At 42.6% G+C, this 18,968-nt stretch overlaps 1 protein-coding gene across 2 annotated transcripts in view; it reads left to right on the top strand.

The window, feature by feature from the left end:
• colgalt1a (collagen beta(1-O)galactosyltransferase 1a) overlaps positions 1-18,968 on the top strand; it is a 45,071-nt gene that overhangs the window by 10,129 nt on the left and 15,974 nt on the right. For both annotated transcript variants that reach the window (XM_057860918.1, XM_057860919.1), the window contains exons 2-8: positions 2,236-2,346; positions 2,421-2,538; positions 15,095-15,229; positions 15,302-15,506; positions 17,428-17,547; positions 17,616-17,692; positions 17,760-17,866. In XM_057860918.1, coding sequence (XP_057716901.1) covers positions 2,236-2,346; positions 2,421-2,538; positions 15,095-15,229; positions 15,302-15,506; positions 17,428-17,547; positions 17,616-17,692; positions 17,760-17,866 — 873 coding nt within the window. The remainder of the gene's footprint in view (positions 1-2,235; positions 2,347-2,420; positions 2,539-15,094; positions 15,230-15,301; positions 15,507-17,427; positions 17,548-17,615; positions 17,693-17,759; positions 17,867-18,968) is intronic.

Raw genomic sequence — 18,968 nt, 5'->3', positions numbered from 1 at the left:
TCATCTGGCGCTCTATCCTGGGTCGGCTCTAGGGGGTAGCAGCCTCAGCAGGGAAGCCCAGATTTCCCTCTCCCCAACCACTTCAGCCTGCTCCTCCGGCGGGATACCAAGGCGTTCCCAGGCCAACCCAGAGACATAGTCTCTCTAGCGTGTCCTGGGACGTCCCCTGGCCCTGCCGCCAGTGGGACATGCCCGGAACACCTCTCCAGGTAGGCGTTCAGGAGGCATCCGAACCAGATGCCCGAGCCACCTCAACTGAGTCCTCTCAACACGGAGGATTAGCTGCTCGACATCGAGTCCCTCTAGGATAAGCAAGCTTCTCACCCTATCTCCAAGGGAGAGCCAGTACACCTTGCGAAGGAAACTCATTTCGGCCGCTTGTATCTGGGATCTTGTTCTTTCGATCACGATCCACAGTTTGTGACCATAGGTGAGGGTAGAAAGGTAGATCGACTAGTAAATCGAGAGCTTTGCCTTTTGGCTCAGCTCCTTTTTCACCACTACACACCGGTGCATAGTCCGGTCTATCACTGCAGACGCAGCACCTATCCGCCTGTCGATATCCCGCTCCCTCCTACCCTCACTTGTGAACAAGACCCCGAGATACTTGAACTCCTTCACTTCGGGCAGGATCTCATCCCTGACCCGGAGAGGGCACGCCACCGTTTTCCGGCTAAGGACCATGGTCTCAGATTGAGATGCTGATCTTAATCCCAACCGCTTCAGTCAGGACCTGTCACCCCACCCGAACGCGGAGGGAGGCTATCCTCTCATCTACTGGGGTAAACCCCAGCGTCCAGGCACCAAGCTGGGGAGCAGTAAGTATGCCCACACCTGCTTTGCGCCTCTCACCATGGGCAACTCCAAAGTGCAAGAGAGTCCAACCCCTCTCGAGAGGATTGGTACCAGAACCCAAACCGCGTGGAGGCAAATCTGACTATCTAGTCGGAACTTCTCTGCCTCACACACCAGCATGGGCTCCTTCCGCGCCAAAGAGGTGACATTCCATGTCCCAAGAGTTAGCTTCTGTGGACAGGGGTCGGACCACCAAGGCCCCGCCTTTGGTTGCCGCCCAAATCACTACGCACCAGACCCCTTTGGCCCCTCCCGCAGGTGGTGAGCCCATGGGAAGGCGGATCCATGTTTGCCTTTTCGGGCTGTGCCCCACACTAAGGCCTGGCTCCAGAAGGGGGCCCCGGTAACCCGTGTCCGGGCAAGAGAAACCTGAGTCCAATAATATTTTTCATCATAAGGGGTCATTTTGAGCCATGATTTGTCTCACCCCTCACCTAGGACCTGTTTGCCATGGGTGACCCTGCCAGGGGCAGACAACATAGCTCCGAGGTCCAAAACAGGACGTAACTGTTAGTGGTTACCATTTAAACCACATGTGTCAAACCCATTCCAGAAAGGGCCAAATGGGTTCTGGATTTTGTTCCAACCGATACAACTCAGAGAGTTTAACCAATGAACTTCCTGCTGAAACAAGCAGCACCTGACAAAGTTTAACTGATTACATATGTAAAAGATCTCATTGGTGAAAAGGTGTCCTCTTCATTGGTTGGAAAGCAAACCTGCAACCACTTGGCCCTTTCTGGAATCGGTTTGACACCTGTGATTTAAACGAACACGTCGCGGACACCTTACTAGCATTTTCTATTCAAAATGCTCTTCGTACATGACTACAATATTCTTTGTTCTACATACTTTATGAGGCAATAACCAAATAGTAACGCACAGACACTAAGGAAACTAACTTCAAGTGGTTTGGAAAAAATGAACACGTTGGATTACTCATTATTGAAGAAAGTAATCAGATTTACAATAACGTGTTACTTGGTAACGCATTAGTGACAACACTGATTGTCACCCACAAAATTCAAGCCACCTCCTTATTAAAATGTGTGCCATGATTCCAGTATTTGACATAACATAAAACACGTAGCTTACTCACTCCCTCGTCCGTCCAGTGGTCGCTATATTGTCATAATTGTTTAGCCCATTCTTCGTGGTGAACAGGATTTTTTTGAAACCCAGAAAGGCTCACACAACCCTCCCTGGTGTAGCAACAAAAGCCTGCACCACATTGGGCTGGCGTGATGCCAAAACTAAACGAATTCATTTTTCAAGAAATTGCAGTTCCAAGTTGTTATATAAATTTACATCTGATGCGGGGCCACCTGCACGGATGTAGCGATGTCGTGTTTTACATGAGTGCCCTTGCATTTTTGACAGGGTGGCGACCGATCACAATGAGGACAACACCACGGCCATCTTGCGTGACTGGCTTATCAAAGTGCAAAATCTTTATCATTACGTGGAGTGGAGGCCAAAGGAGGAACCCAGGTCGGTCGTTCGCTCACGTTAAAGCACGCTGATGTTTTTGCTGTTTAAAAACCAGATCTGAATCTCTTTTGTAGCCAATACGAGGACGAAGAGGGTCCCAAGGACTGGCCGGACCCCCGTTACGAGCACGTCATGAAACTGCGGCAAGTTGCGCTGGAATCGGCCCGGGAGATGTGGGCCGATTACTTCATGGTAAGGCTAAACCGGTGTTGAGGAAGTTCATTTTCTACATGCACTAGTTCAAACGGCAGTTCACAAATTTTAAAATTAACTCTTTAGTTCATAGATAATGGTTCAATAAAATGAACTTTTGTAGTTCTTTCTTCTCCCCAATAATTGCTGCAAGCTATAATTTTGGAATAAGTACTGAAACATTCTGGAATAATTACCTACATTTTGGAAATATGTTTATTTTTATTGAGTTTATACGTCCGGCAAGCGATAATGTTAAGGGAGACCACTGTGATAATGATGTTCTAACCTAATTTAACAAAACAGTAAAATTATCTGTTAGAAGATTCATAAATTGCCGTGTAACGACCACTCCCGAGTATGGAAACTGTCTCTCTTCAATCTGGAACGGGGTTCTGCTAATTGACTCTTAGATACAGTGGGGCAAATAAGTATTTAGTCAACCAGTTGTGCAAGTTCTCCTACTTGAATAGATTAGAGAGGCCTGTAGTTGTCAACACGGGTAAAAAAAAACCTGAAAATCACATTGTTTGATTTTTAAAGAATTTATTTCCAAATTAGAGTGGAAAATAAGAATTTGGTCACCTACAAACAAGCAAGATTTCTGGCTGTCAAAGAGTTCTAACTTACTCTAACGAGGTGTAACGAGGCTCCACTCGTTACCTGTATTAATGGCACCTGTTTTAACTCATTATCGGTATAAAAGACCCATGTCCACAACCTCAGTCAGTGACACTCCAAACTCCACTATGGCCAATACCAAAGAGCTGTCGAAGGACACCAGAGACAAAATTGTAGACCTGCACCAGGCTGGAAAGACGGAATCTACAATAGGTAAAACACTTGGTCTAAAGAAATCAACTGTGGGAGCAATTATTAGAAAATGGAAGACATACACGACCACTGATAATCTCCCCCGATCTGGGGCTCCATGCAAGATCTCACCCCGTGGCGTCAAAATGACAGCAAGAACGGTGAGCAGAAATCCCAGAACCACACGGGGGGACCTAGTGAATGACCTACAGAGAGCTGGGACCACAGTAAATAAGGCTCCTATAAATAACACAATGCGCCGCCAGGGACTCAAATCCTGCACTGCCAGAGGTGTCCCCTTGCTGAAGAAAGTACACGTCCAGTTCCGTCTGCAATTCGCAAGAGAGCATTTGGATGATCCAGAAGAGGACTGGGAGAATGTGTTATGGTCAGATGAAACCACAATAGAACTTTTTGGTAGAAACACAAGTTCTCGTGTTTGGAGGAGAAAGAGTACTGAATTCCATCCGAAGAACACCATACCCACTGTGAAGCATGGGGTTGGAAACATCATGCTTTGGGGCTGTTTTTCTGCAAAGGGACCAGGGCGATTGATCTGTGTAAAGGAAGGAATGAATGGGGCCATGTATCGAGAGATTTTGTGTGAAAATCTCCTTCCATCAGCAAGGGCATTGAAGATGAGACGTGGCTGGGTCTTTCAGCATGGCAATGATCCCAAACACACAGCCAGGGCAACAAAGGAGTGGCTTCGTAAGAAGCATTTCAAGGTCTTGGAGTGGCCTAGCCAGTCTCCAGATCTCAACCCCATAGAAAATCTGTGGAGGGAGTTGAAAGTCCATGTTGCCCAACAACAGCCCCAAAACATCACTGCTCTAGAGGAGATCTGCATGGTGAAATGGGCCAAAGTACCAGCAACAGTGAGTGAAAAGCTTGTGAAGAGTTACAGAAAACGTTTGACCTCCGTTATTGCCAACAAAGGGTCCACAACAAAGTATTGAGATTAACTTATTTTTCACCAGGATTTGCAAATACATTCTTTAAAAATCAAACAATTTGATTTTCTGTTTTTTTTTTTCCCCACATTCTTTCTCTCATGGTTGAGGTTTACCCATGTTGACAATTACAGGCCTCTCTAATATTTTCAAGTGGGAGAACTTGCACAATTAGTGCTTGACTAAATACTTATTTGCCCCACTGTATATTGATCTTATATCCAGACACTGAGGTAAATTGCTCAAGCAATGAAAGAGCAGCTGGAAGCAAGGTGTTAGGGTCAGACACATACAGGAGGAGATCATCTGCATACAGAGACACCCTATGCTAAGTACCCCCTGTCCAAATACCAGAAATATCCTGGTTGTTCTGGAGTGCAATTGCAAGCAGTTCAATTGCCAAGGCAAAAAGAATGGGGCTTATTGGACAGCCCTGGCGGGTTCCACAACCCAGTGGAAAGGGCTGAGAACTTATGTTATTTGTTTGCTTGCAATGGGAGAGGAATACAGCAATTTTATCGACGGTATGAGTGTTGGACTAAGTCCAAACTTTACCAGGACCTTAAACAAGTACTTCCACTCAACCCGATCAAACGCCTTTTCGGCATCAAGTGAGACTACACATTCAGGAATATTACTCGGGCTTGAGTATAAAATATTAAATAGCCGCCGAGTATTAAAGAAGGAGTGTGGATTTTTAATGAAACCCGTCTTATCCTGCGCTATTATTAAAGGGGCAACTTCCTCTAGCCGGTGTGCTATTGTCTTGGCAAAAATGTTGCATCTATATTCAGCAAAGAAATTGGTCTGTAAGAAGCACAGAGTGTGTGATCCTTGCCCTTTTTGGCAATGAGAGTTATACGAGCCTCATTCATGGGCTGGGGAAGTGAGCCAAGCCTGAGAGACTCAGAGAAAACCGTGACAAGGTACGGTGAGAGTAACGCTGAAAATGTCTGATAGAAATCCGATGGTAGACCATCAGGGCCAGGTGTCTTGGAAGATTGCATGGATGCAATAGCCCGGGCTATCTCCACCTGGGACACAGGACCCTCCATTTTCCTCAGTGATGTTGATGGAATGGTTGGGATGGGTTCATCTTCATATTCAATTTCAAAGCTGCGTCGGTACAGACATGTTCGTAAAACCCACTTAAATGTTGGTCCTCAGCCATTGTTCTGTCATATTTTCTCCCTCATCAGAAATTGCTACGCGGTTCTGCATATTCGCGTAACATTACAAACGGCGAATATGCTTTGTGGTTCTGCATATTCGCGTAACATTACAAACGGCAAGCTCCTCGGTGGCAACGCCCCGGGGGTAGATGAGATCCACCCGGAGTTCCTAAAGGCTCTGGATGTTGTAGGGCTGTAATGGCTGACATGCCTCTACAACATCGCATGGACATCGGGGACAGTGCCTCTGGATTGGCAGACTGGGGTGGTGGTCCCCCTTAAAAAGGGGGACCGGAGGGTGTTTTCCAATTATAGAGGGATCACACTCCTCAGCCTCCCCGGTAAAGGCTATTCAGGGGTGCTGGAGAGGAGGGTCCGTCGGGAAGTCGAATCTCGGATTCAGGAGGAGCAGTGTGGTTTTCGTCCCGGCCGTGGAACAGTGGACCAGCTCTACACCCTCGGCAGGGTCCTCGAGGGTGCATGGGAGTTCGCCCAACCAGTCTACATGTGTTTTGTGGATTTGGGGAAGGCGTTCAACCGTGTGCCGAGGGGAGTCCTGTGGAGGGTGCTCCGGGAGTACGGGGTACCGAGCCCCTTGGTAAGGGCTGTTCGGTCCCTGTATGACCGGTGTCAGAGTCTGGTCCGCATTGCCGGCAGTAAGTCGAATTCATTCCCAGTGAGGATTGGACTCCGCCAAGGCTGCCCTTTGTCTCCGATTCTGTTCATAATTTTTATGGACAGAATTTCTAGGCACAGCCGAAGCGTTGAGGGTGTCCGGTTTGGTGGCCTCAGCATTGCATCTTTGCTTTTTGCAGATGATGTGGTGCTGTTGGTTTCATCAAGCCGTGACCTCCAACTCTCACTGGGGCGGTTCGCAGCTGAGTGTGAAGCGGTTGGGATGAAGATCATCACCTCTAAATCCGAGACCATGGTCCTCAGCCGGAAAAGGGTGGCATGCCCTCTCCGGGTCCGGGATGAGATCCTGCTCCAAGTGGAGGAGTTCAAGTATCTTGGGGTCTTGTTCACGAGTGAGGGTAGGAGGGAGCGGGAGATTGACAGGCGGATCGGTGCAGCGTCTGCAGTGATGCGGACTCTGCACCGGTCCGTTGTGGTGAAGAAGGAGCTGAGCCAAAAGGCGAAGCTCTCGATTTACCGGTCGATCTACGTTCCTACCCTCACCTATGGTCACGAGCTGTGGGTCGTGACCGAAAGAACAAGATCCCGGATATAAGCGGCCGAAATGAGTTTCCTCCGCAGGGTGTCCGGGCTCTCCTTTAGAGATAGGGTGAGAAGCTCGGTCATCCTGGTGGGGCTTGGTGTCGAGCAGCTACTCCTCCGTGTTGAGAGGAGCCAGTTGAGGTGGCTCGGGCATCTGGTTCGGATGCCTCCTGGACGCCTCCCTGGAGAGGTGTTCCGGGCATGTCCTACCGGCGGGAGGCCCCGGGGTCGACCCAGGACACGCTGGAGAGACTATGTCGCTAGGCTGGCCTGGGAACGCCTTGGAATCCCACCGGAGGAGCTGGCTGAAGTGGCTGGGGAGAGGGAAGTCTGGGCTTCCCTGCTAAAGCTGCTGCCCCCGCGACCCGACCCCGGACTAAGCGGAAGATAATGGATGGGTGGATTACAAACGGCTGCGAATGCAGCGAATCCAAGGCAAACACCAAAAACTTTCAGGAAATAAAGGAATTATATACCGTATTTTTCGGCCTATAAGTCGCGGTTTTTTTCATATTTTGGCTGGGGGTGCGACTTATACTCAGGAGCGACTTATGTGTGGAATTATTAACACATTATGATATAATTTCACATGTTATTTTGGTGTTTTGCAGTGACACTGATGGTTTTGTAAAGTTGTTAGCATGTTCTTATGCTATAGTTATCTGCATAACTCTTTATAGCTATGGCCACGTTCGCGTTCTGCCTTTGGCAGTGTATATTCAATTGTATTATTGACTTTTTTATCTTGAAATGGATGCATTTAGTTTGTGGCGCTTTCACGCCCATGTGGGGGCGCACTCGCACTTGTTTACGTGACACGCCAGAAGAAGACGGACAGCTACGTAGCTCTGAGTGAGTGAGTGGGCGAGTTAGCTAGAGAGAATAGACGGATGCGAACCTACCTTCATTGTTTATGCTTTTAAATCATCTCTACAGAGGCAACGCCTGCGTGTATCATCTTTTCTGTTGTTGTGTGTTTTCCACCCGCGATCGGACACATAGAGCCAGTTGTGTGGTTGTTTGAACGATGTGCTAATGATAGCGAACGCATGCTAACCTGTTACTTATTACTAATAGTACATAATTATCATTTATTAACGTTGATGCGAACCTGTTTTCTATCGAGGACCAAATTGATTCAGCAAATTATACGGACGTCCAGCATTGTCTTTTGGGAGTTCGCTGTATAGCCAGGACAGGCCGTAGCGTAGGACAGTATATTCACATTTCGTTGTTCATGCACTGTACACTGTACATTTATTTAGCATGTTGTTCTCTATTGTATTTTTATATTAAATTGCCTTTCAAGATGACATGTCTGTTCTATGTGTTGGATTTTATCAAGAAAATTTCCCCCAAAAATTCGACTTATACTCCGGTGCGACTTGTATATGTTTTTTTTCTCTTCGTTGGGCATTTTATGGCTGGATCGACTTATACTCAGGAGCGACTTGTAGTCCGAAAAATACGGTACTTAGGTTTGGTCATGAACGCACACAAAGGAAAGTTCTCTCTCACCGTATTTACGCCGTTTTCATGTTGCAGAAGTATGTTCATAATGTGAATTGTTTAAATATGATTCGAAGATGCTAAATGAAGTTCAACTGAATTTAAAAGAATGGTTATTCGCCGCTATAAAAGCTTCGGGAGAAAAAGCTGCCATATTTTCAAAACAACACAGCTGTAACAGCCTCATGCAGCTTGAGTTGCCAAGTTGGATAGTTTTCCGCTATGAAAAGTAGTTTTTTTGTTTTGTTTAAATGAATACTTGAAGCAGCAAAATTTATTTCCAATCTTTTTTCTAATCGAATTACTCGAGTTAACCGATTAATCATTGCAGCACAATGCAGGACTATCACACGTCTGTTGGGATTCACGCATGACCTGGTGCAATTAGACACACTCAAGTAGAGAAACTATCGGTGCCAGGATTAGCGATCAGGCAGCATAGAATAGGATGTCAACATATCCACACTTACAAGTGATTCACATAATACTGGGTTCTACACCTCATATTGCTGATTTTTGTATGCTCCACCCCACCTAAATCTTCACTTTCTGACTCTCACCCCTTCCTTTTTCTCCTCGATCATCAGCCCCCTTAACCGGAAATACAATTAGCTAACGATAGCACTACTATATTCATAGTTAGTATAGGCCCTGAATGGATTTCATGTTGTTGTTGTTGTTTGTTCTTCTCTACTGTCTGTATCTTCTTTTCTATTTCCTTTCTGTCCCCCCCAAAACTGCTTCCTGCTTTCTCCTAATAAACTAAATTAAAAAAGAGAGGGTTAATGTTGATGAGTTGCGCGGTGTGACAGTTCCTTGGCAGTGATCTCGATAACTGGCGCCTGGCGCATTGGAAGGAAATACAACATCTTTAAATTAATTAAAATTGAAAAAGGAGGCCAGATCATGCCTAGTCATGCCCAGGCATTTGCAATCCCACAATGTATGTTTTAACAATAATGCATTGTTTCTTCTTGTCAAGTATTCAAAATAACAGCCAACTGGTATAATCCAGTTCAAAAAGTCAGTGCAGTTTACTGCAAAAAAAAAAACAACACTTTGCATGTTCAGTAAAGAACCCTGCTGAGTGTTTTTGCCATCCAATAATAAGCAATGGATAAGTACAGGGACATTTTTGGCAGAGGAAATCATATCAGAATTGAACCCTGTCATATTTTTTTGCTGCTTTGGAGTTCTGCTGCGGTTCTTCTGTGACAAAGATGAACCTCCAAGCTTGTTTCTATTTGTACTCCCTATCCTGGCCGACTCAGGGTATAATTTAGCGGCATGCGACATGGAGACGTTTGCAAATATTTTTCAGACTTCCTTTACAGCTTGGATCACTTGTATGTATAGAAATTAGGGGTGTGACAAAATATCAAAATAGTTTTTAGTTGCTACCAAGCTAGCAAGTTGCTACCGAAATCTTTCACTAGATTAGTGTCTCTGTTTCAATGACTGAATGAAATTAATGCTGCAACCATTATCGATTAACTCGAGTAATTCGATTAGAAATAAGATTCGAATTAAATTTTGCTGCTTTGAGTATTTGTTTAAGTGGCGTTGTAATGGTTTGTTTTGAAAGTGTTTGCATTTAGTTTTATTGATTTGGGTGGATACGCTGCCTTCTAGTGGCAACAGTAAATATGACGTACCGTATTGGCCCGAATATAAGACGATGTTTTTTGCATTGAAATAAGAGTGAAAAATTGGGGGTCGTCTTGTATTCGCGGTCTAGACGTTATACCCATTCACGACGCTAGATGGCGCCAGATATCATTAAAGCGATGTTCTGTCATGATAGATCTCAGCTACTCTCAAGTTTAACCAGTTTGCATTATTTTTAGGGGTGTCAAACGATTAAAATTTTTAATCGAGTTAATTACAGCTCAAAAATTAATTAATCGTAATTAATCGCAATTCAAACCATCAATAAAATATGCCATATTTTTCTGTAAATTATTGTTGGAATGGAAAGATAAGACTGAGATGGATATATACATCCAACATACCGTACATAAGTACTGTATTTCTTATTATAACAATAAATCAACAAGCTGGCATTACCATTATTAACATTCGATCCATGGATAGGAAGACTTGTAGTTCTTAAAAGATAAAAAAAAAAATAATTATAAAAAAAATATAAATATATGAATAAATAAAATATATAAATATTTTAAAAAATTTATAGAAAATAAAAGATAATAACTAGTACAAGTTATAGAAATTTTATATTAAAACCCCTCTTCATGTTTTCGTTTTAATAAAATTTGTAAAATTGTTGATGTCAATAATTACTTACACAATGCTCATGGTTGCTGAAGCCTATAAAATCAGTCGTACCCAAGCACCAGCAGAGGGCGGCAAAACTCCGAAAAAAACAAAAACCTCACCTTTCACTTTGCAGTCCTTTTTGCTGTCCTTTCTGTTTGAGCGGGGCATTTGTGCGTTAATTGCGTCAAATATTTTAACGGGATTAATTAAAAAAATTAATTACCGCTCGTTAACGCGATAATTTTGACACTTTGACATTATTGCAATGTTTTTCCTTATTCAGATTTGTTACAGACTACAGTTACAGTTAGATTTCACTTTGATGGTTAATGCAGTTATTGCAATTTTGGTGTTTTATCACAATATATTGGTTTATTTACATTGCAAAAACCAGAAGCCATTCATTTACAAATGTGATTGCACTTTAGTTTACATATTTAAATGTTCAGATACTAAGATTTGAATGAGGCAAAATAACATGATTTTTCTCTCAAATATATTGTTATAATCATGTTTCAGATGTACTTTAATTATTTTCTGTATAAAAATTTATTTGGTGTTCAAAAAGTCTTTTTTTCAAACTTGAGTCTTGAAAAAGAGGGGGTCATCTTATAATCAGGGCCGTCTTGTATTCCGGCCAATACGGTAACTCATTTCTCATGGCTGAATCCAGCTGCTCCCTGTTAAGACCAACATAAGCTAAGTTTTTGAATTTAGTTTATAGGTATATTTAACTGTTTTTTTGTGGGAATATGTGTTTGAAACATTTGTTAAGAGCATTGTTGAAAAAAAAGTTAGCATTTTATAGTATTTATGCTAGAGGATTTTTGCTATGTAAGTTAGCTTCTTTTGTTGTACTTATATCCTCATTTAATTATTTTTTTAATAAAACCTGATATGATATGTTTAATATTTAAGCTAGGCGACATTTTTTAGGCAATTTGGGTTAATCTACTGAATTTACATATTGATCAGACTAGATGGACGTTTGAACACCAATTGTTTTGTGTCAAGTGTTTTATCGTTAAAATATGTTAACCATAAGTGTACATATGTGTGTTACAGCTTTACAAATGGTCAAAACTGAAGGAAGTAAAAGGCTTCAAAAAGCACAATTGCCTTGTTTGATGTCTGTAAAGCTGAACGACTTCATATTTAGTGAGGACAGAACACATCACATTAATAAAGTAAAGTAAAAAATAAGATACTGTGAGGTAAAATACTGTTTATGCGACTAAAACCAACCAAACAAACAAACAAAAAACGACTGAAGACAAAATGGCAGACGAGACTCCTGCGTCGTAAAGTCGAAATCCTGTAGGTCCAGTATGCCGTAACCCGGGGACTACCTGTACCACATTCATGAGTTCAGAATTAGAGCCTTTTAGACAAAACTGCAGATAAAGCCATGAGCTAAAAACATTATTAATTAAAGTGGCTTTGCAAAGGTTTGTTTTGAAAGTGTTTGCATTTAGTTTTATTGATTTGGGTGGATACACTGCCCTCTAGTGGCAACAGTGACGATGACATAACTCATTTCACATGGCTGAATACACCTGCTCCCTGTTAAGACCGACATAAGTTTTTGTTTGAGCTAATGTCTTTTAATGCATTCGTAATTTAGTTTATAGGGATATTTAGCCTTTTCTTTGTGGGAATATGTGTTTGAACCATTTGTTAAGAGTAGGGCTGTCAAACGATTAAAATTTTTAATCGAGTTAATTACAGCTTAAAAATTAATTAATCGTAATTAATCGCAATTAATCGCAATTCAAACCATCTCTAAAATATGCCATATTTTTCTGTAAATTATTGTTGGAATGGAAAAATAAGACACACGACGGATATATACATACAACATACTGTACATAAGTACTGTATTTGTTTATTGTAACAATAAATCCACAAATGGCATTAACATTCTTTCTGTTAAAGTGATCCAAGGATAGAAAGACTTGTAGTTCTTAAACGATAAATGTTACAGTTACAAGTTATAGTAATTTTATATTAAAACCCCTCTTCATGTTTTCGTTTTAATAAAATTTGTAAAATTTTCAATCAAAAGTAGAGTTAATATAATAATAAGAGGAATAAAAATAACAATAATAAAAATAGAGTGACCAAAGTCTAAGTTTTACGTGTATTTTGCATAGCTATTTTGATATGGAATGCCAGTTCATTTTTCATTGTTGTTTAACTGTGTGTCAGAATAGGGCCTCATTACTATAGACTGAAGTGCTTTTCTTTTTGTGAACATTATTTTTTGGGGGAGAGATAGGAATATTATTTTTGTTGTGCTTTCACTAAACGATACTTACAGTGGGGAGAACAAGTATTTGATACACTGCGCAGTGTATCAAATACTTGTTCTCCCCACTGTATGTTTGTTGTGAAGGAGTTGCCAATAAACGGCGCGGTCCAAAGAATGCCTGTGTCCACTCGCCTCTACTGTATAACATATATTTGTACATATCTTACCCAAAATACAACAAGAGACACATAATTGCCACTAAAAGAAAGAAAACTTACCGAAATATGTGTGGAGTACAAATAGCAATTTGCATTGCATTGTGAATACAGCATAAACGTCTCACAACTACTAATTCTCCCACGTTTAGAAGAAATAACATGAGTATGGAACGGCGCTGCCCCCAAGCGGCCGGTGGCATTCTCTTCACTCTTAATGTCCATAAACGGCCTCATATGATGTAATCTGTTTGAGGCAATATGCAAGATGGTCATTCACCCAAGCGCCAGTAGAGGGCGGCAAAACTCCATAACAACAAGTGAGCGTTTCAGTGTACTGTCATTTAAATCTGTCTGAGCGGGACATCTGCGTTAATTGCATCAAATATTTTAACGTGATTATTTAAAAAAATTAATTAACGCCCGTTAACGCGATAATTTTGACAGCCCTAGTTAAGAGCATTGTTTAAAATTTTTTTTTAAAAAGTTAGCATTTTATAGCATTTAAGCTAGGGAATTTTGCTTAATTAAATAGAGCAAAAGGACCGGGAATCGAACCCCCGTTTTGTGCGTTAGGCATTTACTTAATCATAGGGCGCAAGCGCGACATATACGCAATATCCTGTGACTATGACATAACTCATTTCAAATGGCTGAATCTAGTCGCTCCCTGTTAAAACTAACATAAGCTAAGTTTTTGTTTGAGCTAATGTCTTTTAATGCATTTTTTATTTAGTTTATAGGCATATTTAGCCGTTTTTTTTTTTTTTTGTGGGAATATGTGTTTGAACCATTTTTGATAAGAGCATTGTTAAAAAAAAAACAAGTTAGCATTTCATAGCATTTAAGCTAGCAGACTTTTGCTTAATTAAATAGAGCGAGATGACCGGGTATCGAACCCCCATTTTGTGCACTATTGTGTTAATTAATCATAGGGCGCAAGCACGACAGCCTGTGACTATGACATAACTCATTTCAAATGGCTAAATCCAGCTGCTCCCGGTTAAGACTAACATAAGCAAAGTTTTTGTTTGAACTAATGTCTTCTAATACATTATTTAGTTTATAGGTATATTTAGCTGTTTTTTTGTGGGAATATTTGTTTGAACCATTTGTTAAGAGCATTGTTAAGAAAAAAGTTTTATAGCATTTAAGCTAGTGACCTTTTTTACAGTAAGTTAGCTAATTGTTCTTTTGTTGTACTTCGATTCTCATTTTTTTTATAGCGTTTGAGGCGCAGCGCAGGTATTTTAATTTTGTATGTTCCTTATCCAATCGCTCGATTATTCGAACTAACTAGTTCATCGATTAATCGACTACTAAAATAATCGATAGCTGCAGCCCTAGTCTTGCAGACAAGTGGAAAAGCTGCGCAGGGGCCACCCTCCAGCTAATCAGGGGGCCGAGCCAGCGCAGCCAACCCCTTCTCTGGCAGCTCCAGCAAGGGGGCCGGCGTCATCCCGCCGGGACCCAGGGTGGCTGCCCGGGACCATCCACGCCCCCATTAACTGGCCTGCAGGGAATGGATGGGGGTACGCGCCACCGCCGCGACCCCGAAACCAACACAGCGGGACCTCCACGGGGCAGGACAGAGTCCCCACCCGGAATGGGAGACACCCCGCCAACCCACTGGGACCCGACCAGATACCTGGGCAAGAAAGAGGGGGGAAGGCAGAAGCAGGACAGCGCTGAGAAGCCACCGTAGGGTGGCGCAGGATTAGAGCCCCAATTCCCGCCCACCTCCGCAACCGGCAGCCAGACAAAGAAAAGACCACGCCCTGGGAGCCACGCCATATAGAAAAAATGTGGGACCCAACTACCGCCCTATTACTGTTACCCAGCACCATGATGGTCTGGGGAGGGTCAACATAAACCCTTTCATTCTATTGCTTTCAGACTAGAGGTGTGACAAAACGCTAACCATAATCCTTGTATCGCAAATTGTTTCATGAGCTACCTAGAGGTTCTCACCCCTAATAGAAATGAGTTTGTAGCTTTTTCTTGTCTATCATTTACTATTCGCCGCCAGTCTCTTCCAGTTAAAATGGATCGAACGACTAGCGCCATCAATGATGGACAATGACTTAATATTGCAACAAGTTACATCATTGACAAATAAATAAATTTTGCCATCTTCTACTTCTGCAGTTGATGGACTGTGACAACCTGCTCACAAACCCAAAGGTCCTTTGGTCTCTCATGAGCGAGAATAAGACAGTCATCGCTCCCATGCTGGATTCCCGCGGGGCTTATTCCAACTTCTGGTGCGGAATGACCAGTCAGGTACTGTCCATCTACTTTTGTTTTAGGACGAAAATAAACAAGCATCGATAAATGCGTCTTTTGCTTCCGCAGGGCTACTACAAGCGTACCCCGGCCTACATGCCCATGAGGAAGCGGGTGCGTAAGGGCTGCTTCGCTGTGCCGATGGTGCACTCTACTTTCCTGATAGACCTCAGGAAGGAGGCGTCCAAGCAGCTGGCCTTTCACCCACCACACCCGGAGTACAACTGGGCCTTCGACGACATTATCGTCTTTGCATATTCCGCTCGGATGGCAGGTTAAGATCCCGGATGCACTAATACAGTGGGGCAAATAAGTATTGAGTCAACCACCAATTGCGCAAGTTCTCCCACTTGAAAAGATTAGAGAGGCCTGTAATAGTCAACATGGATAAACCTCAACCATGAGAGTTTGAAAAAAAAAACAGAAAATCACATTGTTTGATTTTTAAAGAATTTATTTGCAAATCATAGTGGAAATAAGTATTTGGGCAGTATCAAAAGTTCATCTCAATACTTTGTTATCTACCCTTTGTTGGCAATAACGGAGGCCAAACGTTTTCAGTAACTCTTCACTCTTCGCTTGGTGTGAAGACATCAACTGTGGGAACAATTATTAGAAAATGGAAGACATACAAGACCACTGATAATCTCCCTCGATCTGGGGCTCCATTCAAGATCTCACCCCTTGGCGTCAAAATGATAACAAGAACGGTGAGCAAAAATCCCAGAACCACACTTTGGGACCTCGTGAATAACTTACAGAGAGCTGGGACCACAGTAACAAAGGCTACTATCAGTAACACAATGCGCCGCCAGGGACAAAAAAATCATGCAGGGCCAGACGTGTCCCCCTGCTGAAGCCAGTACACATCCAGGCCCGTCTGCGGTTCACTAGAGAGCATTTGGATGATCCAGAAGAGGACTGGGAGAATCTGTTATGGTCAGATGAAAGCAAAATAGAACTTTTTGGTAGAAACACAGGTTCTCATGTGTGGAGGAGAAAGAAGAACACCATACCCACTGTGAAGCATGGGGGTGGAAACATCATGCTTTGGGGCTGTTTTTCTGCAAAGGAACCAGGGCAACTGATCTGTGTAAAGGAAAGAATGAATGGGGCCATGTATCAAGAGATTTTGAGTGAAAATCTCCTTCCATCAGCAAGGGCATTGAAGATGAGACGTGGCTGGGTCCTTGAGCATGACAATGATCCCAAACACACAGCCAGGGCAACAAAGGAGTGGCTTCGTAAGAGGCATTTCAAGGTCCTGGAGTGGTCTAGCCAGTCTCCAGATCTCAACCCCATAGAAAATCTGTGGAGGGAGTTGAAAGTCCGTGTTGCCCAACAACAGCCCAAAAACATTACTGCTCTAGAGGAGATTTGCATGGAGGAATGGACCAAAATACCAGCAACAGTGTGTGAAAAGCTTGTGAAGAGTTACAGAAAACGTTTGGCATCCGTTATTGCCAACAAAGGGCACATAAAAAAGTATTGAGATGAACTTTTGGTATTGAACAAATACTTATTTTCCACCATGATTTGCAAATAAATTATTTGTTTTTATTGAATAATAAAGACACAAATCTACCTCCATATAGCTCAATTTTTGACGGTGGTCACTACATTGGCACAACACCGGCGGGCGTACCATATTCAATGGATGACGATCTTGGCAAAAAGTATTGCCTAAGCAGCCTTATTCAGAATTCCCCTCAAGAATGATTGGAAACCAAAAACGCTCATTGTCAACTTATTATTATAAATATTCTTATAAGTTAATTCTATTGCTGACACTGCGTTTTGGGGTCATCAACATGTTGTGCACCCCCCCCCCCCCCCCCCGCCCCGCCCCAAAAGTCAAACTGCGCCTATGCATAGCGTACGAGTGAAGTGTGAAAGTTTGAAATTGTTGGGTTCTCTTCGACATCGCATGAAACGCCGCTAGTACTTATACTGTAATAATACGCCTTATAGCACACTAAATTGCTCTCGCGGTCATGTATGGTTAGAGTTTATTGCGCCACATGCTGTAACATATACATTTTAAGTGAACTGTTTTTTTTAACTACTGTTAAAGATAGAGATGTTTTTTTTTTCCAAAACCAGAGAAAAAGCGTAAGTTAAAAATAGCCTGTGTGCGCTTTTGGTTTCTGCATAGTTGGCCTTTATTGTTTTCTACAAACTGTGTCACCTGACAGATGTGCAGATGTTTGTGTGTAACCGAGAGACGTACGGCTACGTCCCCGTGCCGCTGCGCGCCCACAATACCTTGCAAGACGAGGCCGAGAGCTTTATGCATTGCCTACTGGAGGTTAACGGTGAGTGTTATGTGACTGCTAGTGCCACTAAACTTTGAACTAACAGGAGCAATGTGGTGTCTTTGCAGTGCGGCATCCTCCGGTGTTACCATCCGAACACGTTCCCGCTCCCGCCAAACAACCAGACAAAATGGGATTTGACGAGGTAAGGTGTAAGAGGCGCCACTGTATTATGAGAAGTGGTTGAAAAGGAGCACACTTTGTGTTGCTAGGTCTTCATGATCAACCTCCGGAGGCGGAGTGACCGAAGGGAGCGCATGCTGAGAGCTCTCCATGAGCAGGAGATTGACTGCAAGATCACAGAGGCTGTAGATGGAAAGTGAGTGGAGTTCATTCCAAGCGTTGCAGCTGAGTCAGAAGTGCAACCTGGGATACGTAAATATCAACTCCGGATCTGAATTCTACTGCAGAATCTTGAACAATAGGTCGGCTAAACTGGCCTGGTTCTAAACTGGTTCAACTGCCACGAACAATTATTTTACTTCCGGTTCCCCCAAAATTTGCCAAAAAGTTTCGCATTCATTTATAATGGGATGCCATTGACAGCTATGTTCATCCAAATTTCCCATTCATAAAATAGTGTCAGTAGTCCGGGGTTGATTTTTGTAAGAAATCCTACAAAATTTACCTCTAAATAAAAGACTATAAGGCTCCGGCTGACATTCGATGGCGACAGTAAGTAACATACATTCAGAAAAATAAGTACAAATGACTTATATTATGCAGAGTGAAATGGAATATATTTAGAAGATTGCGCAAACATTGACTTTTTTAAAGTAGCCTAACATAAATGAACAAATACAAGTCCAAAGTGCACATTGACAGCTAAGATATTCTGGACCTCCCCATCAGAGCAAATAAAACTAGATTTGATAAATAAGCCCCCTCAACTCTTTCGTTGCTCTTAAAGATTTGATCCATTTTATGTTGCATTGCCCTTTTTTTGTCACATCAAATCACCTTTTTTTTTTTTTTCTGCTGTTCCAGAAAACATGCACATTTGAACCAATCAGAGCTAACTATCTCTGCTGATCACATGTATGTCAGCCAATTGAACGGATAAATGAGTCCAGGCGTTTTGCTTTGCTGCGTGCATTCGCACATTGATGTGAAACATCATGGTCAGACTCAGATAACTGCAACAGCTGGGGAAACCTCCATGCCGTCTGTGGAATAGGATAAATAATAAATAATGGTGGAAACGCATTACGCTACACAAGCACTTTATTATGCTTGTTGTTAACACTTGTGTATGCAAATCTAATGTTGGTAGATTGTTTTGTTCTTGGAGATGAAATGCATGTGTGGCAGCTTAGCAATTTAAAAAAAAAATTTTTACATAGCGTTTTGATAGTTGCCGTTATAATTTTCGGAATCAAAGCACTATGTACCGGAACAGCATTCCGGCCCTGAATCTTATA

The sequence above is a fragment of the Corythoichthys intestinalis genome, chromosome 16, assembly GCF_030265065.1.
Source record: "Corythoichthys intestinalis isolate RoL2023-P3 chromosome 16, ASM3026506v1, whole genome shotgun sequence".
Taxonomy (NCBI): Eukaryota; Metazoa; Chordata; class Actinopteri; order Syngnathiformes; family Syngnathidae; genus Corythoichthys; species Corythoichthys intestinalis.
This window is presented reverse-complemented; position numbering and strand designations above follow the sequence as displayed.